Source organism: Anabrus simplex, chromosome 1 (assembly GCF_040414725.1).
Source record: "Anabrus simplex isolate iqAnaSimp1 chromosome 1, ASM4041472v1, whole genome shotgun sequence".
Classification (NCBI taxonomy): domain Eukaryota; kingdom Metazoa; phylum Arthropoda; class Insecta; order Orthoptera; family Tettigoniidae; genus Anabrus; species Anabrus simplex.
Window position 1 is genome coordinate 1,613,742,133 of NC_090265.1, and position 22,955 is coordinate 1,613,765,087.

Here is a 22,955-nt window from a genome sequence, read left to right on the forward strand (position 1 = left end):
CATCGAAGGTTTCCGGCGACGCAGGATGGGAAAGGTCTGACATTAGGAAGATAGCAGCCATGGCCTTAAGGTACAGTCCCAGCATTTCCTGGTGTGAAAATGGAGAAACTACGGAAAACCATCTTAACGGCTGCCGATGGTGGGATTCGAACCCACCATCCCCCGAATGCAAGCGCTTAGCTACGCGATACTAACCGCACGTCCAACTCGCTCAGTCATTTTTTAAATGTATTTTTCTATCAGCAGAGGATTTTTTAAATCATCATATTTTGTATAGGCTAAACGAGATGTACAGTAGCCCACTGGTTTTCTAATTCAACATACTGTTGGTTAAATTATTGCGTCAGTCGGCTCACTTACTGTCCACGTATGATTGAAGTCTTGTGCAACGATGTGACATACGAACTGAGAGAATACTGAGCCATTCTTCCCAATATAAAACAGGTACTTTGGAGTGGTCATGAGTATGACTCATAGTCATAGGGCAGGCAAGAGTCGAGTTAATTAATTATAAAATGTCAACTAAGATATAATATAAAGATTCATTAAACTAATAAATAGTATAACCTAACAGCCTACGTACTTACTAGCTACTTTAGAATTATGTTTTGACTACCGTTTTAACACTGCAAATACAGTAAATCCATCTATCATTTAAACGTCCCTGAAAGAAGAGGACAGTGTATGCAAATGGGTATTATTTTCAAATGAGCTGAGCTCGAGAGTCCATTATAGCATACGATTCTTTCAGTGTACCATGGCTCTGTATGTACTGCTTCAGAGGAAGTTCGGCTCCCTGCCAGTGTCCAGTGTACCGATAAGGAGTCGTGTGTATCTTGTGTCTCACTGAGCCGTGCTTGCCCCCACGATTCTTTCGGTGTGCCATGATTCATTGTCTCGCTGCAGCGGAAGCTCGGCTCCCTGCCAAATTCAAGTGTCCTGCTAGTGAGCCATGAGCTGGCCGTTCCTGTGAATCGATTAACTAGGATACTTGAATGAATTGATACACTGCTTCAAATCAAGCATTCAGTAGCCAACACTAGTATCCATGCCTTGACAGCTGTGTTCAGTTCTGCAAAATCCACTAAACAGTGACCACGCTAAGGTTTCTTCATGTTACTGATGGCACTGTTCGACATTTCTTTGGCTGTGGACTGCCCCCATGCTTCCATTGCATCGACTGTTGTTTCATTTGTGACTCATGGTAATGGAGCCATGTCTCATCACCAGTTACAAGCCTAGCCAATAAGTCGGCTGGATCATGATCATGGCCTTGCAAAAGTTCTCTGCACACATTCACACGCCTCTGCTTTTTTTCTGTAGACAAGTGTCTAGGCACCCACGTGGATGACACCTTCCCCAACTGTAAGTGGCCGTGCTCAATCCGCTGCAGGGTGTTTCAGCTAATTCCTGTGGCTGCCTCCATTTCCGTAAATGTGATGCATTTGTTTCCTTGGATGGCCCGTTCAACTCTGGCAATGTTGGCTGGTGTTGACACTGTCACATTCCTTCAAGAACTGGTTCCCTTGTCCACCAATGTGCACCCTGTTTTCCAACCTTTCACCCAGTTGTAAACTGTTTTCTGTGACGTGCATGTTCTTCACTGACTGGCACCAAGCGCTGATGAATTTCTGCAGTGGTCACACCTTCTTTCCATAGGAACAAAATCGTACAGCGCTGTCCCTGACTGTTGCTTTCCATGTTGTCTGCTCGTACACTGACAGTGTTATGAAATGGCTATGACGAGTGCATTCGTTGGCCCCTGTGTGTGTGCTGCTACCAAACGATGGCATAAGACACTAGTTACACATTACCACCTTCAAAAGTGAAATGTGAACCATAACCGGATGTACAAGAAATAAAGTGTAAAACAAAGTACGCCCCTCGTATTACTAGTGTTTGTGATATAATTATTATATACAGTATATGGTTCACGAGTCTTCTGTACTACAACTTAATAATTTTGAATGGTGTGATACATTTCAAATAATGTTTTAGGATGTGGGAATGGCTTTGCTGTGCAAGTTTACAGCAGTAAATAATCTTTTTTCTTAACCTTAATTCTCTGGGTCTTGCAGACAACACAAGCCACAAAAACATTTTTTCTATCTGCAATCCATGAAACAACGTCCTTGAAGCCTCTCAAGGGGATCCGGCAGCTCTTTTTTTTTTTTTTTTTTTTTTAATCCTCCTGCCTGTTCTCTCCTCTGCATTTCTCCCCTTAGCAACAATCCTTTCTTTGACTAAACGGAGAATAAGTTACTTCCTAAAAATTGTTATGTGAAATATATGTAAGCATTTACTATCCTACCTTCAAACCACTTCTTTGCTGCATGAAGGGATATGAAGCAACATGATAGTCACTTCGGACCAATCTCCCCAGATGTTTGGTGCAATCCAAAGTGACATTTGGTTTATTTATGGGCAGTTTGTTTGGGAACTTGCGAGGACACTGCAGTCATATCTTCCATTGTGCCTTAATGAAAAGTACTGAGCATCATACAGTTCTTTTTTTCTTCCATGCAAGAATTTGTTGCCCTTCTGATACGAAAACATTTCACCACACTTCATTTTATTTTTAGCTTTTACCCATGGATCTGTAAATGTCGACCGCGTACTGTGAATCCAAGCAATTGTGTGCTTTGAGTTATGTAAAGATATCCCTAAGTGGAAGAGAAAAGTGTACCACTTTTAGCTATTGCAGTGAAATTGATTTTAATAAACCTTGGGTAAACCTTGACTGTCAAAGGGGACCAGGATCTAACTTTTTCTTGGAAACTCTTCATGTTCTTGATTCTTGACCAGTAAGATTCCCTGTTGTTGAATTCTGTTCCTTACATATACAGAATGTTTGCTTTATGTTGCATTAAAAATTAAAATTATCACAGCTTATTTAACAACTTTATTTACCACGTTATTGCTTTGCCTTGTTATTGCTTTTTAACCACCTTTTAAAGTATTTTCTCCACTCATTTTATTTTCATTCACCATTTTCTGAGGTCCCTAGTCATATCACTTATATTATATTTGCACTTCTTTGCATCAGTTTCACTTTGCTCGCTGTCCAAAACCACCCCCCTTCTTTTTTTTGATAGGGCAGACCAAACCATCACCCGTAGTATATATATATGAACTTAGTTAATACGGACCAACTGAGGACCGAAAATGGTCAAATTAGTCAAATGCAACCTTTTATTGCTCATTTCCAAGTATTCATCATCACTGTTTAGTAATTCTGACTATTTTACACTCGTTTTGAAAATATTCTTAGGACATAATATCCACACGAGCTAGAATACAAACATCCACAAAGCTAACAAACCTCTCGAAAGAACAGCAGTGTGGAGACAGTGCTTTCAAGTAAAAGCCTTTATTTTTAAACTCTAACTTCCTATGTTAAGTTTAACCAAAGGCACACCCTATATGCTCCTAACATCCATCGGCTAATATTACAACCATAAACTGAAAGATATGATCGGTAAGGCAGATCATTTAAAACTGCAGATAAATCTGTTGCTCTCGCAGGAGCAGACAAGTTGTGATTAAACATGTTTAATACTTGGCTTAAGTTTAAAAATTTTCACTAAATACAATTAGGTAAGAAAATTAAATAATTTTATTCAGACAACAAAGAAGAATGGAAGAGATGCACATTCTTATAAAAAGCATCAGTTCTGAGTTAAAATAATATTCACTCACAAAAATAATTCAAACATTATTTCTAAGGAATGCTGCAAGAGTCTGAACTTACTTGAAAGAAACTGGGCTATGAGATATGATTGTGTTTCGAGCCAGATGAAAAAGAAAAGAAAAAAAAAAATTCAATTATCCTTACAAAGATGGAATGGCATCGATGGCTCTTCCAAATATCCTCGCACAAACTCTGCAACAGTAGAAATTGTTTCCAAGGGAGTGAATGTTCCTTGGAGTACAATTTGATCGGGAAACTGGATCCGCAACACAACTCTACGGTACTGATGGAGATGGTTCAAAATCCTCTTTGCTTCATTTAAATCCCTCATTGCTTTTGTGGTAAAAGGATTATCTTCTAGTTCAGCCCTGGAAATAAATAGACAGAATGTTGTATATTCAGGTTTCTTGAAATATGCTTCCATGAAAACAAATGTCAAGGATCAAGGCGGCACACAATTTGTTTTCTAAAAGTTAGTCAAAGTAAATAATACACACAACAGTAAAAATATGTATACTATTCCCAACTACAGAATATTTCCAATGTACAGTAAAAGCTGTTTTAACTAATACCTTCGAGTACAGGGAGCTGCCAGCTATTAGGATTCCAGTTTCCTCATCAATGTCATAACACAGGCCTACTGTACTCTATATTACAGATGGAGTATAGTTAAAAGATTCTATACAAAGTGTTAAAATCCAACAAATCACATGTCAATTCTAACTAAGAACCCAAGAGCAGGAAGTAACATGTGTGAGACATCATGCAGCAGTCATCTGTTAGAACAAAGTGATGTTCTATGCACCTACAGATCCTGCATGAATTGACCTTTCAAATATCATACATTATATATATATAATTCGCTGGGGCCATCAAGGACCACGTTAAGTCTTGTTGCATTTGACACTGAACTTGGCCTTCTTTAGAGCCCAAATTTCCCTCATTCTTTGTGAGTGGGCCTGCTTATGCTCCTCTGTCCAAGGGGCACCGTGTCTTCTCTTCGGTTGCTCGTCTCGGTTTAGCCCGTTCGTCAATATTTTCTTGCGGAAGAGATCTCTGTTAAGGGCGTCTTCAGCTGAGATATGTAGCATTTGCAGGTCTTCTTTGGTATTTCTAAACCAGGGAATTGTCGTTTTGGGGTTTGAATCAAAAAAGTGAAAGATTTCTTTAGTTAACTTTCTTCCGTCCATTCTTTTCAGATGACCGTAAAATAGTGCCCATCTTTTTCTGATTGTGACGGTAATTTTCTCTACTTTGCTGTAGACTTCCTTGTTGGATCTCTTTTGATGTATTCCATGTCTGTACTTTGATCCCAAGATTCCTCTCACAATTTTGCGTTCTCTTATCTCCAGTTCTTCAAGGAGTCCTTTGTTGGCATTTAGAGACAGGGTTTCGGCTGCATATAGAACTACTGGTTTCAGAACTGTTTCATAGTGATGTATCTTGGTGTTTTGGGAAAGGCATTTTTTGTTGTAGATTGTGCGGGATGTTTGGTAGGCTATTTCCAGTTTGCATACTCGCTCCTGAAGTGCTTCTTTGTCCAGTCCATTTTTCATGATGATCTCACCCAGGTATTTGAATTTGTCTACTCGGGTGATGTCCCCGTATTTTGTATGGAGTTTTGGTGGAGCCTCTTTGATGTTAGTCATTACTTCTGTTTTCTCAAACGATATCTGCAAACCAGTTTGTTCGGCAATTTCCTTTAAAATTTCAACTTGAGCTCTAGCGGTTTCTATGTTGTTTGAGAGAACAGCAATATCTTTGGCAAATGCTAAGCAGTCTGTTGCGATCCCCTTGCATTTGGTTCCTATTCTCAATGGACTGTAGTTGGTTTCCTGTAATCTCACCCGCCAGGTTCTGATGATCTTTTCAAGAACACAGTTGAAAAGTATCGGGGATAGCCCATCACCTTGTCGGACTCCTGTTTTGATGTCAAAGGAATGCGAGAGACATCCGTGGAACTTCACCTTGGATTTTGTATCGGTCAGGGTGGCTCTAATTAATGCCAGCAGTTTCAAATCGACTCCAAATTCATTTAAGATGTTTAGCAGGACTTCCCGGTCAATGGAGTCGTTCGCTTTCTTAAAGTCCACAAAGACAGACACATACTGCTTGGACCTTAGTGTACAATATCTGATGATCGTTTTGAGATTTTGGATCTGTTCAGCTGTTGAGCGACCTTTTCTGAACCCTCCTTGGTATTCACCTATTTGATGTTCGATTTGTGCTTCCAAACGCTCCAGGATGGCAAGTGATAGAATTTTGTAAGTCACGGGTAGCAAAGATATTCCTCTGTAGTTGTTGATGTTCTTCATGCTGCCTTTTTTGTGTAATGGATGGATCAAAGCTATTTTCCAATCTTCGGGTAGGGTCTCCTTGTTCCAAATTTCTTCTATCTTTAGAATATCTCAAATAGTTCTTAAAAAGGCATTGGGTTCTTCCATTTTTTTCAATTTCTGAACTATGAGTTTTGTAATCTACCACGTGATTTTATGGCTGAAGAAGTCTCAAACAGAGAAGAAACATGTCCCAAAATATGTTTAATATGTTTTTATATTAAATAGTTTTCTCTTGTAATGTGATGTGTATTGATGTGGACCATAAACCTAACATTGTTTCTTAATACCTATCTGTGTCTGTGCGACGTACAGCAACTTGTAAAAAAAATATTGTTTTGAACTTTTCACTAATCATATCCATTTGCTTTTAATTTCCTTGTCCTGGAGATTTTCTACCATTATTCCTCTGCAGACAGTTTTCACTTTCTTTATCCAGGGCCTAGAGATACTTAGTTCACTACAAATCAGACGGTGGTCTGTATCATAAAAAAAAATCCCTGGTAAACCCACGCATTTTATAAGAGATTTCCTGAATTCAAAGTTGGTTACAATATTATCTCTTAGGGATCTGGTGCCTCTACCCTCTTACAGGGTGTCCACCAAATCCAGATTTTAAAATTCCCTGACATTTCCCTGTTTTCCAGACACAAGAACCAGTTTTTTCCCTGACACATGATGACAAAAAACATAATTATAAAGGAAGTGTCAGTAATATTAAAACACATTTTTAAAACTTCCAAAAAAATAAATAAGCAATTAATGTGCGTATTAAAACTTGGAAGTTTAATTTAGTCTAATTAAATTCACTTTAAGTTTTTTAAAAATGTATTACTATTACTGCTTCAGCGAAGAAACTTCTTTGTAGCCACCAACGACTCGAGCTTCTGCCATCACCCTCCACTTCTTTTCTTCTAATTCTTTCAGCAACAAAGCGGCCTTTCTCTTATTTTTTGCAAATAATCTTCTACTTCCAATATTTCACGTTTCTCCTTTAGATTTTGAACGTACAAAGCATGAGCACCCCTTGCAGCATGGAGCATGTTCTTATTAATGGAGACCTTTTCAATTCCACCAGGGTTTGGGATAGAATCATGTATTATTCTTTGTGCTACAAGGGATACTTGTAGCATGTTCTCTACTATAATTTCTTTATTAACAGGAAAACCACATTCAAGTGAAGCATTTCCAAGAAACAATATTAGTATCATTTTGAGAAATGAAGCCAACTTTTCTGTTCTCAAATTTACTATTGGAAGAACACTGCGAAGCCAAAAGTGATCTAACCTCTCGTCTTTAGAATACAAAGAATTCACTTCTTTCAAAGTATCATTCTCACAAACAGAAGTGAACTCCCTTTGTACATGAATGGCTCCATTACCCGAGATCCATTTGTTTTCAACAAAGGCATTTAAAGCTATCCTTAGCAGTCTGATGCTTAGAGGCTACTTGGCTACACTTGGATCGAAACAAGAAATTAATTTAGTCAGTTTATATGCTAGCGGTGAGCAGATGTGGCCAACAGCTGGAAACTGCAGATGATGACGACGATATGCCAGCGGTGACCTTTCCAGTAACTATTTGCACAAAGCTACTATTCCTCTCACATAATGTGTGCAAAACACTAATACATCTCTATCATTTAATCCAGGATTGCCACGAAGTGCTGCTTTAGCAGCAAAACCTATGTCAATTTTAGATGCAGGCAGAAGATTTTCTTTACTGTCTAAATACGTTTTAGGAGATTTCCTGAAGACTGCAGTGACTCAGACTTAATAAACCTTGTCATGTTATTTATCATCAATGAAAGATTCATAAAGGAGTGATGCAAATGGGAGATCTGTCAAACTTTTAGGAATGGTTCCAAATCTCCAAGAAGTGATAATAAAAATGACAACTTGGCCTTAAGAACCTTATCTTTAAGTGAAGTTGATACTATTTTGAAGCTGTTACAGCTTGGGATTTTCTTGTCTCTGTTCCTTCCACATATTTTTCAACATTAGGTAGGATATCTATAGCATGTTCAATGACTTGAAAATTTTCAAGCCATCTTATAGCACAATATTTCGAAGGAAATACATTTGAACCTGAATAATGTAAATAATCAGCACGACTTGCAGGAGCGTAGCAAAACAAGAAGTGAAGAGCATGAAGAAACTCTGCAATATTCCACTGGGTTTCTTTTACTGCCATTTTATATGAATTGTACAAAGTATGCAAGCCACAAGATCCAATGTTCAACAAAATAGGAGCATCTAGATCATCTAATAAATTACCAAAATCCTGAAGGAACTTTTTATTAACATTTGGACCATCCACTGAAATTTGTAATTTTTTTTAGATAGAGTCCTTGTTATGCTTGCAAAAAACCATTAAACAAATCTGAGTAGGTAGAGTGACCAAGAAACATGGAATCAATATAAGAAGTGCATACTTCATTAGTATCAGGATTGAAACAATGAACTACAGGATCCATTTGGCCTATCTGAGAAACTTCATTCAGTGACTCGTCAAACCCAACGGTGAAATGTGTGCACTTACTACCCATCTCAAGAACTTGTTTATGGAAATAGAGAGCCAAACCATGAGTGATTATATATGCAACTTTTGTTCTGTGCAGTTGAACTTTCAAAGCTGTTTCGGAGTCTGGAAACATTACTGGAAAAAACTGAGAACGCAATATAGGTCTAATTCAACGAGCTCACCATTCCCCAACAACACAGAATATTCAATAGTAAGCAGATCAAAACATTGAAAATTCCATCGATCAATAATATAGCTATTGATATTATTGATTACTTCATATTTGAGATCACATTTTACCTTTTCATTAAAATTTATTCCTGGCATAAAAGACATGCCCTAGATTAATGTTATAAAAACTGAAAAATGTGTTTGTATTACACGGATAAATACGGTATGTCAATTTTATCTGGCAGAAGAATGAATTTCCAGATTTTTTCCTGAATTCCCTGACATTTCCAGGTTTTCCCGTTAATTATCGAATTCCCTGACATTTCCCTGTTTCCCAGGTTTTCCATACGGGTGGATAGCGGTGAATAGCCTTGTGCTTCAACAATGTATTCATAACTACTAATCCCATACTCGCACAGAAATAAAGCAAATGCTTTCCATTCCTATTAGCTTCCATAACAATCACTTTTCTTTTAACCTTCAGTTCTATTTCCAACTCTCACGTAGAAATCGTCCGTTTACTATCCTATCCTTACTGTTGGCCCTGATTACGTCGTCCACTCAATGCTTCATAAAACTTGTCAACTTCATCCTCATCTGCACCCTCACATGGCGATTACACTGAGACAATTCTTCTTGTATTTCCTCCAATTGCCATATCTACCCAGATCATTCATTCATTCCACCATTTACATGCCTAACAAACTATGTTGCCTGTAATAGTATTCCATATGAACAGTCCTACCCCACACTTTTTAACACTCATCAAGGACATATTATAATCCCCAATATCTTCCTCGTTAACTCCCCTTATCCGAATGTCATTAAATCCTAACACATTCAGATGCATTCTCTTTGTTGACTCAGCCAGTTTTACTTTATTTCTTCCATAAGCCCTATTAATATTGACTGTTTGCCAAGTTGTTTCCAAGGAGTCCCTTGCCTGTCAATTGGGAGTGGAACTGTGTTACTCCCATAGGTCTGAGGCTTACTTAAACCATTCTGAGTGTACTCTGTGAAAATTCTGTGAAACACGATGCTATTGTTACTTACACATAGTCCCAGTGAGGATATCTCCTCTAATGGGTTAGAGGCCGCCAGTAGATTGCACAGTCCTAGCTGCCTGAGCCCAAGGAAGGCCATGAATCAGACTATGTCTGAGATACCCACTCCCATTCCATAACAACTGGTATACTGTCTCTCAGGGCCACTTACGAGGCCACTCAGCCAATGCTCATGGTTCACGAACGATGACGTGACTACAGTAACCCACAACATGAACCATTAACAACAATTCAGATCACATCCAAGTCACAAAATCACTGTAGGTAATGCTCGAGAATTCAAACTCGAGAACCTATTCTAAATGAACTAAAACATCTAGATTGATTATGTAACCTACATCAGAAGCTGTCGCAGTCAGGAAATCACTGTAGTCTCCGCTGTACATGCTGAATGGAATGCTTCTTAGCACAACAGTCATATGGTGGTAAGATGTTTTTCCTCAGTCATGGAAAGCATCTACGCACCTCACATGGCAGACCAGATTCGGTTGAAGGTCATCGATGTTGCTTAGTGCTGCGTAATGAGGAGCTTTCTCCAGGATGCTGGGCAAGCTTTGGCATTGTGAAGGGCAATTTTATTTCCAGTCTTCATTCTATGAGGTGAGGATCTTGAATTAATCTTCTAAGAAAGCTTTTGAGGTGATCAGAAGCTGACGATTGTCCATAATCTTCTGATACTCTCTGAGAAGAATACTCTTCCATCTTGCACCAGGAATCAGTAGATGGCTCAAAATAAGAGAGGGGAGTATATCTTATTTTTTCACTGATCGTATGTATGGTCTCATTCATCTACAAGCAAATTTTTTGCTTGTGGGAGCTGTTAATCTACAGAAACATGTATCATACAAAATGATTCAAGCACTAGAGCTATCAATGAAAGTCATGAAAATGTTTGTTATTTTTTCAACAATAAAACTGTTACTTAAAGGGAGTAAATTCTCCTCCCTATTTATATCAACCTCTTAAGTCTTAAAACAATTGAAGGATTAGTACAAAAATAATATATAATTGGTCATAATCAGCAAAGTTAATTTTTTTTACAATGTGTTTTACGTTGCACCAACACAGATAGGTCATATGATGATGGGATAGGAAAGGCCTAAGAGGGGAAGGAAGCAGTCATGGCCTTAATTAAGCTACACCTCCAGTATTTGCCTGGTGTGAAAATGGGAAACCAAGAAAAACAATCTACAGGGCTGCCAACATTAAGGCTCATCCCACAATCTCCCGGATGCAAGCTCACAGCTGCGCTGTCTCTAACCACATGGCCAACTTGCCCAGTGCAAAGTTAATCAGTATGGCTACCGTTCACTCACTTCATAAACAGCAAGCAATTTCAAGATGGCAGCATACTACACTTCAGATTATTACAAGCTGAGAAGAGAAGATCGAGTGAAACTTTCATAAAGCATTCCAGAAAGTAAGAAAATGAAAGATACCTTTGTCGTCTCAGATCTCTATAAAGAGAGCGCACATCCTCCACTGTATGATCAAAGAAGTCATCAGGGAGATCTTCATACGAAACCGCTTGGGCCATACTAGGACTAAATACAATAGCGTTCCTCTCTCCAAGCTGAAACAGCACAAGCATGACATTGTACATAATGTGGGATGCTAACTTATTTCCTATCATAACAAGCAGGGTTTTTAACCAAATAAATTTATCTTCAATGTTCAAATTAACATGCACAAGGAGTACAACTTTCCTTACAATAATTTTTAACTAGGAAAATACAATGGAACAGCATCAATGAGGATCTGCCTCGGTAGATCAGATGTAGAGTGTCCAACTCCTGATCATAAGTGTGAAGGATAGCAAACATCTCAGCATTCAATGTTAAATTTGGTTTCATGTTAACTGGGTTTGAGGCCTAAAGGTGTCACAAGCTGTCGCACGAGTATTGGGTTGAACGCCTTTAGGCATTCTTGTAATTCTAAATGTGTTCTTACGTTGGTTTAGCTGCCTATAGGCGTCTGGCTATTCTTAATCACTTCTGCCATCTACTATCATAATTTAAAACTAATTCCATTCATATTAGATGTAATTATTGTTGTCCTATTCATTTTTATCCGGTCTCACGCCAGTCTGGTAGTTCGCTCCTAGGCGGCAGTCTGACAGCTGTCTCGAGTTGCCTCATGTGGTCCGCGCCAAATTCTTCATAAATAATTTATTTGTGTATATGTACATTGAAAGCCTGCTGTCATTTCTTGGTGGATACAGTACTTTTGCATCCATCTCTTAGCACAGGCCAGAGTAAAGTGTAGCTTCCGCCGAAGTCCCAGTCAACATCCATGGCTGTGACAATATGGAAGTTGCTGGGGTATGGGTAGTGCTGAGTAGTGACATTCAGAGCATGACTAGTGCATCTGAGTGTTGTGAAAGGTGCTGCTCATAGGGTCAGTCGTGCTGCAATAGTACTTTCTGACCCAGTGAGGAAAGCAATGGCTAACTACCTCACTCCTCATCTTGCCTAGTACGCTTAATTTTGGTGCTGCCATTGGTTTTTGGGGTTTCCTTATAACCGCATAACCTTTGGTGGTGCTATTTGAGGATCCAACCAGCCTCTGGGCTGATGACCTAACAGACAGACAGGTACATTGAAATTACTAAATTTGAGAGTTGTCGTTACGGTACATTTGTTCGGCGAACTCCATTGTCCATATTCTGATAAATTTTGTAAATTGATCTGTGTATGGTGGTAAACTGTTCCATGTGACGAGAACATGGCTTGGTCAAGAAAGACGTTGAATTATATTGGTGACGATGAAATAGTGGAACATTTATTACAAGATACTGACACCGACGCGTCCACTGATGGGCAAAGTGACACAGAAAACTACGAACCTGAAGAAGAAGAAGCGGTGGAAAGTGACACTGTATGGGTTGCAAGTATGAAGAATGAGATTTCCACCTAATCAATACTTTATTACAAAATGTTTGAAGTTATCTACATTGAAACAGTACCGGTTTCGACCTGTAAAAAGGTCATCAGCTGTTGGTGAACCTGCTTAATAGCGATAGTACGTAAAACATTACTAAAACTAATTTAACAAGAATGCCTTATTCTAATATAATATTGCTTAAGATATATACATATGGTACAATATGGGGCTTAGACTCATTCGAGTTCCATTCAAAAATCTGTGCTGCTGCCAACATTATGTCAAACAATATACATATATACATATGGTGCAATGAAGGGCTTGGCTTGCTGGAGTCCCTTGAATGCCACACACTCCAAAAATTGTATAACAGAGGTTGAAAATACAGTTCCTACAGAATAGAGGATCACTGAGGTTTCGGTGTTAAGTTGAAACGTCTTTGCAGCATGTCGGCACTGAGACCAACCGTTGTGAATACTCAATCAAGGTGCTTTGTTGGGCCGCAATTTTGCGGGGAGCGTAATCGACTGAGGTTCTGCAGCTTGTTCATTCTTGTATGATGTTGCTGATAAATACTAATTTCCAGGTTCCTTGTTGAGGCATGTCATGCTATGGATGAAGTTTTGAAATTAAAGAAAGGTTGATAGAGTCCCCTCTTCACACTTGCATTTGTGCTCAGGTAAATTCAAAATGTGTGGGCTGGATATGTCTTCAAGTGTAGCCGGGAGTGTGCTGCATCTTGTTGCGTGTGCGTCGTGTTGCTGTCATAAGTGTTCCAAGTGTTACATTCCAAGTACGCCTACGTCTAGATTTCCTTTCATTGGAGATGCAGGTACACACACAGTACTGGAATGTGATCCGCTAAACATTTTTGAATTCTTTTTTACTGATGAAATATGCACTCTAATTGCTGATCAAACAAATTTATATGCTACACAATAAATTGAAAAAATAACAACTGAAGCTGGGAAAATGAAGAATAGTGGTCATGACAAAAAGTGGGAACTACTAATAGCTCAGAAATAAAACTGTTGTTAGGCCTATTTTTACTACAATGCATAGTTCAGAAGCCAACAATGGGGATGCTTTTCAGTAAAAACAAACTGGTTTATACTCCATTCTTTACCGATATCATGACTGAATCATGATTTCATTTGTTAGTGAAATTCCTGCACTTCAGCAACAATGCAAGTTTTGATCCGGAAAGTGCCCCTAATCCAAAGCTTTACAAAATTTGGTCTGTATTGAAATATATTGTTGAGCAATTTCAAGCAGCCTGCACCCTTGAACGTGACATTGTGCAAATCTGATTCTGGGTTCGATTGGAGCATTCTAGTGTACACTGGAAAATATACACAGGTTCAAGCTGAAGTTGACAGTATTGAGCTAAAGACTCTTGACAAGCCTTCCCAAGTCGTGCTGTCACTAATGGGTCATCTACAAGGCAGACAGTATTTGTTATACATGGACAATATTACTATTTTTCTGCACGATTGTTTGAATTGTTGGCTGAAAAGAAAACTGACGCCGCAGGCAGTTTACGTATAAACAGGAAGGATGTACCCAAAGATCTGAAGACTCAAAAATTATAAAAGGGAGAGTTTACAGTCTGGTACAGGAATAAACTGATAATGATAATAAAGTGGGCAGTACATTAATGACAACAGTGTTCAACTTTTACGGGATAAGAGAGGAAATAATAAGTTCAAGCCTACTGAGTATAGAGTACAGTAAAGGAATGGGAGGAGTCGATTTGTCTGACCAGTGCGTCGCCAGTTACTCTGTGGCATGGAGGAGACTAAAGAAATACTACATGAAAATGTTCCGGCACTGACACTGACGCGTCCACTGATGGGCAAAGTGACACAGAAAACTATGATCCTGAAGGAGAAGAAGTGGTGGAAACTGACACTGTATGGGCTGACATTGCAAGTAAGCCTCGGTCTAGATTTCCTTTCATTGGAGATGCAGGTACACACATAGTATTGGAATGTGATCCGCTGTTTTCAAATCATTTGTTCTCTTCCAAAAGAAAGGTGGGACTGATTCTCAACTGAGTTTTCGTCTCAATCTGGTATCAAAACTGACAAGAGAAGTATTGTGATTCAACAGTGAAACCAAAATGTCTAGGGAGAACTTCTGGAGATCCAGTTCAACGACTAACCGCACGTCACTTCATATTTGAGAACCCACCGATTGGAAGTAGCAATCGCTCATGAAAACAAGTTGTGTGCCTGTTAAACCAGAGGCAACGGGAAACTGTCTACTGCTGTGAGGAATGCGACGTGGCACTTTGTGCATGCCCGTTCTTCCATATTTACCACACTGTGAGCAATTTCTGAATGACCTATGAACCAGAAAGTATGTATAACCTATTGATGCATATCTGAAAACTTGAAAAAAGCCATCGTAATAATGAAAGGAATACTTTTTATATTCACTTTTGTATGAATACACTGTGTATATATGTATATACATATATTTACGGGTTTACAAGAAAAATGGTACTAATATAATGCTATTGAATTTCTTCTATGTCACTAATAATTTAAATAAATCAAGTAGAATATATTTTTCTGTTGAGTATTTACACCAGCTGCACGCTACTGTACCCATTCCAAAAGTGCACGTTGCGCTGAACCTTCCCACTTGACTGTTTTGACAGAGTCAATCCCTACTTCATCATGTCTATAACTGGGGCATTAGCAAACAAGTTGCCATAACGGTCAGGGTTCAGTTACATGTCATAAACCTCATGTTTTTTCCATATTGAAAGTTGTTATAACTTGAAATCCAGTGACAGTATTTATTAATACACCTATGCAATACTTTTTGTCCACTTATATGTGGTTACGAATACAATCATTTATCATTTTTGGGACATGTTTTGCCCCATTTAAGGGCATCTTCTGCCTTGAATACAATCTTAAAATATTACACTTAAGCTAGAAAATTAGCCTTGTAACTATATTATCTAAAATATTGTTACACACATTGTGAATTGGATTACATATGATGAACTCCTGATAAAATGTCAATGGAGCACTATCTATGGTGATTCTGAAATAATGTAGTCTGAGATTAAAACTAGATCTTCTTGGATAAAATGTAAAGTTCTAATAAAATGGTTCATTAAATTGTGTACTATTTCTCAAGGCAATAGTATGTACATGCATTATAAACAAGCGATGTCACAAACACAGAGAAATATGTCTGTCAAAAGATGTGGTCAAGATTGCAGCTTGTCATTTTGAAGGTAGTTAAACACTCGAAGAGTAATTAGGCATTACATGGCAACTGAAGCCTCGAAACACGATCATGAGAAATATGAAATATCATGCAGGCATAATTTGTGTAGGGCACCCTGCCAAGAGCATTCTATGGTCTACTGGACTAGCTGTTCTCTTTATGACAAGATATATGGAACATGTTAACGCAGAAAAACATAATACTCAGCGATGAGTTTACATATGAGGGAGACTGGCCACCGATTTGAATCTATAGAGAAAGATATAACAATAATTAGGAATATGGAAAAAGGTAGAATAAACAAGCTAGAAAGTATATATATAGATTAGACGTATAATAAAGATCAGAATCTTAATGATGTCACAGACATTAAAAGTATATTACATGAGCTAGAAAAGGCATTCGATAATGTTGATTGGTTATCTATAATATTATAAAAGGAAGTGTTTGTCTGTCTGTCTGTCTGTTCGCGATGCCCAGCAAAATCTACAGCACGTAGAGATGTGAAATTTTGAACATAGGTAGATGGAGAGGGGTCCGAATGCACCTCGAAGCCGGAATTTTCATTTTCGCTTTCGTTGGTGAGTTATGAACGAAAAACCATCGGTAAACGTGCATTGGGATATGACAATCCAACGTGCTGTCACGAAGATTAAATGCGTAGAGTCGCTGTCGCTAGGCAACGTACATAAGATAGGTAGAGAACACAATATTCAAGGAGCCATTTTACGTCCAGGACGTAGGAAGCTTATATGGTGTGAGGGCATATGACGGTGTTGATGATGATTCGTCCGTCGGATCGGGACGTTAAGTCTTGAGCTATTTGAGAGGAGCGGCATATGTGCCGGCACTGGGCTTCATCATCTTCATTCTTACATTCATATATCATGTCATTCATTTCTTTCAACAAGCAACTTTTACAAGAATTACCCGATGTTGTACACAGTTACAAGTCTATCGACTACACGGCAGAGCTTCGAAAGACTTGGAGTCACCTGGAGTACGCTCGAACATCTTAGAAGGACGATTGTGGCACCAATTATTCTTCTTAAGAATAAGAATCCTGCCCTCTGCAATGAACACGACTCTGAAACTGATGACCAAGCCATTCTCATGATTGGGCATGCCGCGAGCGAATTAATATTCATTCCTTGGATTCGAATGATTTCTTCGGATATACAGTTTAATTTTAGATCTCTGCAGTGTTCAAAATAAATTTTATCTATGTAATAATAAAGCAAGCATAATCTGCTTCTTCTTCTTCTTCTTTTTACTATATATATACAAATGGATGTATGCATGTATGTGCGTGTGTAAATGAAACATCTCCTCCTAAAAAACTGGAGCAATTTCATCCAAACTTGGTACACTTATGACATACTGTCTGGAGACGAGCACTGTGGGGGTAAGCAATCCGTAGCTCCCTTAGGGGAGGGGGGTCAGGGGGGCAAGGTATAAAAATAATCGGAAAAAGTGCCGAATCCATAGTTTTCGGGCTGGCTGTGATGAACAGTGACACTCCCCATTTTTCAAATGACAAAGTTCAGCTACCTTTCGCATGGGAGCGGGGGAGTGATATATAAAATTAAAGGAAAATAGTGTCGAATACATAGTTTTAAGGGGTCGCCGAAGTAAATTGTATACTCTGGATTTTTAGTATCAGGAGACAAACAACGTGGGGGTATGAAAGCCCAGGAACCCCTAGGGGGGGGCGAGGGGTTCAGATAATCAAATTAACGAAAATACTGTCGAATCCATACGTTTTGGGGTCGCTGAGATGAATATTGACACTCTGGAATTTTCTTTAAAGTTCAAGTTCAACCCCCTTTGGGGTGGGAGCGAGGGGGAGTGATATATAAAATTAAACGAAAATAGTGTCGAATACATAGTTTTCGGGGTCGCCGAGGTGAATTGTACACTCCGGATTTTTAGTATCAAGAGACAAACAACGTGAGGGTAAGACAGCCCAGGAACCCTTAGGGGCAGGGGGGGCGAGATGCTGAGATATAAAAATCATCGAAAATAGTGTCGAATCCATACTTTTCGGGGTCCCTGAGATGAACAGTGACACTCCGGAAATTTTTAAAGTACAAGTTCAGCTCCCATTCGCTTGGGGGCGGGGGGAGTGATATATAAAATTAAACGAAAATAATGTCGAATACATAGTTTTCGGGGGTCGCCGAAGTGAATTGTATACTCTGGATTTTTAGGATCCGGAGACAAACGACGTGGGGGTAAGAAAGCCCAGGAACCCTTAGGGGAGTGGGGGCGAGGAGGGTCAGATAAACAAATTAACGAAAATACTGTCGAATCCAAACTTTTCGGGGTTGCTGAGATGAACAGTGACAATCCGAAATTTTTTAAAGTCCATGTTCAGCTCCCTTTCGCATGGGGGCGAGGGGGACTGATATATAAAATCAAACCAAAATAATGCCGAATACATAGTTTTCGGGGGTCGCCGAAGTGAATTGTATTCTCTGGAATTTTAGTATCAGGAGACAAACGACGTGGGGGTAAGAAAGCTCAGGAACCCTTAGGGGCAGGGGGGCGAGGGGCTGAGTTATAAAAATCATCGAAAATAATGTCGAATCCATACCTTTCGGGGTCGCTGAGATGAACAGTGACACTCCGGAATTTTTTAAGGTCCAAGTTCAGCCCCCTTCGTTTTGGGGGGCGTTGGGAGTGTTATATATAGAAATAATAATGATATATAGAAATAATAGTGTCGAATACATAGTCGCTGAGATGAATAGTAACATTCCGATTTTTTTAAACTCAAAGATTAACTCCATTTAGGGTAGGGGAAGGGGGAGTGAGATATAATAGTAATCGAATATGCTGCCGAATCCATAGTTTTCCGGGTCGTTGAGATGAATAGTAACATTCCGGATGTTTAAAGTCTAACTTCAGCTCCCTTTGGCATAGGGGGTGAGAAAGGGTGAAAAAATAAATTGTTAGAAATGACCGAGATAATGGACGTGTGTATGTTCCAGTATGACTTTCAAGTATGACTTACTACCTGGAAAACGTACTGTGGGAGTAAGACGCCCCTAGAACCACTAGGGAAGCGGGTAAAATATTATCCACACTAATAAATGGAAGTCTGTTTCGCGCGATCTATATATACTGTACTATATATCTATATACATAAATTAAGGCATAAATATGAAACCAGACGTAAATTAGTGAGACCATTTTAGGCATCCTAGAAATTTAAAACTTGGTACCAGACAACCTGATGACTTCAGGATCCCTATAAAAATCTCAAATTCTCATAATTCTCTGAGGGGTACATGCTGGGAGTTTCAAACCTGCATAAGAACACAGTCAGTGATATTTATCCAGAACCTACAGGTTTTATAGGCTTAAAAGCTTCCTTAAAGTCCTGATTTTTAACCCATTCCCCTATATCAAGATAGCAGCACAATCTCCCAGACAAGTTAGAAAATTGAAATTTGGCAAAATTATAGCTTTTAGCATGTAACCGACGGAAAATTTACGAGATGTTTAAAAATTTTATTTTTTACACCCGAAAAAATATCGAAATAATGAGGCAATTTTAATGACGCTGCAGTCCTTCCTTTCGATGTATTTCGTGGCTAAACGGTAAGTCGTATCACAAAACGGATGGCACAATCTCCGTTCAATTTAGGGTGAACTACAACTTCGGTCCTAGGACATTTTGTCGTATCTCTATCCCTTATACATTAATTTTTTCTCTATTTCTGGATTTACCTAAATTTTGCACTTTGTGCACGTACAATTGATGGCTTGATTCACTTATAGGAAACATGGGATCATCAAATTCTACACGAATATTGGCCCACCCAGTAGCCATATGTGAGCCAAATTCTATGTTTGAAGCTGTCGCATAAGTATCTGAAAAGTAATGCACTGTGTGAAAATCTTACACAAATTTCACCCTATTCAACGTTTCTAAAACATAATGAATTGTGGTAGACAAGTGCACCTGTCGTTATTATCACAACTCCACAACTCGCACTTTACATTGGAAACATCGTCTGCTGACCTCCTTATGCTTTTTCTCGGATAACACCAATTTACATGCAATTTAAAAATTATTATTCACTTCATGTAGTCTACAGTAATTTACTTCGATATCCGTATACAATCCGGAATACCGTAGCGAAGCACGGGTACAATTGCTAGTTATTTATAAGCTTCATGTCCGTATTGATTGGTATCACTATATAGAAATAATATGAATCACCACCTTATCAATACACTATTTTATTTACTACCAAACTGGTAAATAGGGTCAATACCGGTTTCGACCCCTATGGGGTCATCCTCAGTTGACACATATAAATATCTATAAAAACATTACATATAATAGTTAAAGTTTAAAATTGATGGGTCATTAGTATACTGGTAAGTACATATGCATGTATTATGGAATTTATAAAATTGTTCTATTAGAGCTATTATGTAGATTTTCTGTTTCTTTGTAAACAGTATCAAAAGTATTGTATTGGATGTGGTTCATCCATTTGACAAAATGCTAGTGGATTGAATATGTACATTTGCTGAGAGGTACATGCTATTCTATTTTACAATTTTTGTTTTACATAATATGGGGTAAAATTATTACATTTGCACATATATGGTGATATTAGGTACAATGTAGGGTGTTAAAGAGGTACTATTTGAATTTTCAGTATCCTGATTAAGTTTGTTCTATTAGAGCTATTATGTAGATTTACAAAGAAACAGAAAATCTACATAATAGCTCTAATAGAACAAACTTAATCAGGATACTGAAAATTCAAATAGTACCTCTTTAACACCCTACATTGTACCTAATATCACCATATATGTGCAAATGTAATAATTTTACCCCATATTATGTAAAACAAAAATTGTAAAATAGAATAGCATGTACCTCTCAGCAAATGTACATATTCAATCCACTAGCATTTTGTCAAATGGATGAACCACATCCAATACAATACTTTTGATACTGTTTACAAAGAAACAGAAAATCTACATAATAGCTCTAATAGAACAATTTTATAAATTCCATAATACATGCATATGTACTTACCAGTATACTAATGACCCATCAATTTTAAACTTTAACTATTATATGTGATGTTTTTATAGATATTTATATGTGTCAACTGAGGATGACCCCATAGGGGTCGAAACCGGTATTGACCCTATTTACCAGTTTGGTAGTAAATAAAATAGTGTATTGATAAGGTGGTGATTCATATTATTTCTATATAATGTTGATTGGACCAGGCTATTTATGATTCTGAAGATGATAGGGATCAGATACCGAGAACGAAGAATTATCTACAACCTGTATAAAAATCAGTCTGCAGTGATAAGAATCGAGGGCTTTGAAAAAGAAGCAGCAATCCAGAAAGGAGTGAGGCAAGGCTGCAGTTTGTCCCCTCTCCTTTTCAATGTTTACATAGAACAGGCAGTAAAGGAAATCAAAGAGAAATTTGGAAAGGGAATCACAGTCCAAGGAGAGGAAATCAAAACCTTGAGATTTGCGGATGATATTGTTATTTTATCTGAGACTGCAGAAGATCTCGAGAAGTTGCTGAATGGTATGGATGAAGTCTTAGGTAAGGAGTACAAGATGAAAATAAATAAGTCCAAAACAAAAGTAATGGAGTGCAGTCGAACGAAGGCAGGTGATGTAGGAAATATTAGATTAGGAAACGAAGTCTTAAAGGAAGTAGATGAATATTGTTACTTGGGTAGTAAAATAACCAACGATGGCAGAAGTAAGGAGGACATAAAATGCAGACTAGCACAAGCAAGGAAGAGCTTTCTTATGAAAAGAAATTTGCTCACTTCAAACATTGATATCGGAATTAGAAAGATGTTTTTGAAGACTTTTGTGTGGAGCGTGGCATTGTATGGAAGTGAAACATGGACGATAACTAGCTCAGAAAGAAAGAGAATAGAAGCTTTTGAAATGTGGTGTTACAGAAGAATGCTGAAGGTGAGATGGATAGATCGAATCACGAATGAAGAGATACTGAATCGAATTGGTGAGAGGAGATCGATTTGGCTAAATTTGAAGAGAAGAAGAGATAGAATGATAGGACACAACTTAAGACACCCAGGACTTGTTCAGTTGGTTTTTGAAGGAAGTGTAGGTGGCAAGAACAGTAGGGGTAGACCAAGGTATGAATATGACAAACAGATTAGAGCAGATGTAGGATGCAATAGTTACGTAGAAATGAAAAGGTTAGCACAGGATAGGGTGGCATGGACGGCTGCATCAAACCAGTCTATGGACTGATGACTCAAACAACAACAACAACAACATGAGCTAACACCTAGATTGTTAGAAACAGTTAGTTTAGATAAAGCCAGGATCCGTAATATATTTCATTCGTTACGCTCTAAGGCTCCTTCCATCCTTCCGAATAGTAGGCCCGCTTCCATCAAACTTGATAACTCCGTCCCTTTGCCAGCTTCAACGCAGTTAGCTCCACCCATCCCCTCCTCCTCTTCACGCTCCTCAACCCCTTGCCTCCCACGTTCACTACCGCCTCTACCGCACAGATACAACACGAGACACAGGATCAACAGAAGTGTGATTGCTGATGCAACGGAAGGTCAGGCGAGGGACTCCTTGGAAACAACTTGGCGAACGAAATGGAATTCGATGGGGAGCTATCAATATTAATGGGGCTTATGGAAGAAAGAAGGTAGAACTGGCTGAGTCAGCAAAGAGGATGCATCTGGATGTGCTAGGAGTAAGTGATATTCGGGTAAGGGGAGATAATGAGGAAGAGATAGGAGATTATAAAGTGTACTTGACGGGTGTTAGAAAGGGAAGGGCAGAGTCTGGGGTAGGGCTCTTTATCAGGAAAACCATTGCAGGCAACATAGTTTCTGTTAGGCACATAAATGAGCGAATGATGTGGGTAGATTTGTCAGTTGGAGGAATTAGGACAAGAATTGTGTCCGTGTATTCACCATGTGAGGGTGCAGATGAGGATGAAGTTGACAAGTTTTATGAAGCATTGAGTGACATCGTGGTCAGGG

The 22,955-nt window shown here is 38.6% G+C and overlaps 1 protein-coding gene across 4 annotated transcripts in view; it reads right to left on the minus strand.

The window, feature by feature from the left end:
* Window positions 1-22,955, minus strand: part of LOC136858597 (tether containing UBX domain for GLUT4) — a 265,079-nt gene that overhangs the window by 52,819 nt on the left and 189,305 nt on the right. For all 4 annotated transcript variants that reach the window (XM_067138272.2, XM_067138275.2, XM_067138273.2 and 1 more), the window contains exons 6-7: window positions 11,225-11,358; window positions 3,836-4,059 (exon numbers count right to left, since the gene is read on the minus strand). In XM_067138272.2, the coding sequence (XP_066994373.2) occupies window positions 3,836-4,059; window positions 11,225-11,358 (358 nt within the window). The remainder of the gene's footprint in view (window positions 1-3,835; window positions 4,060-11,224; window positions 11,359-22,955) is intronic.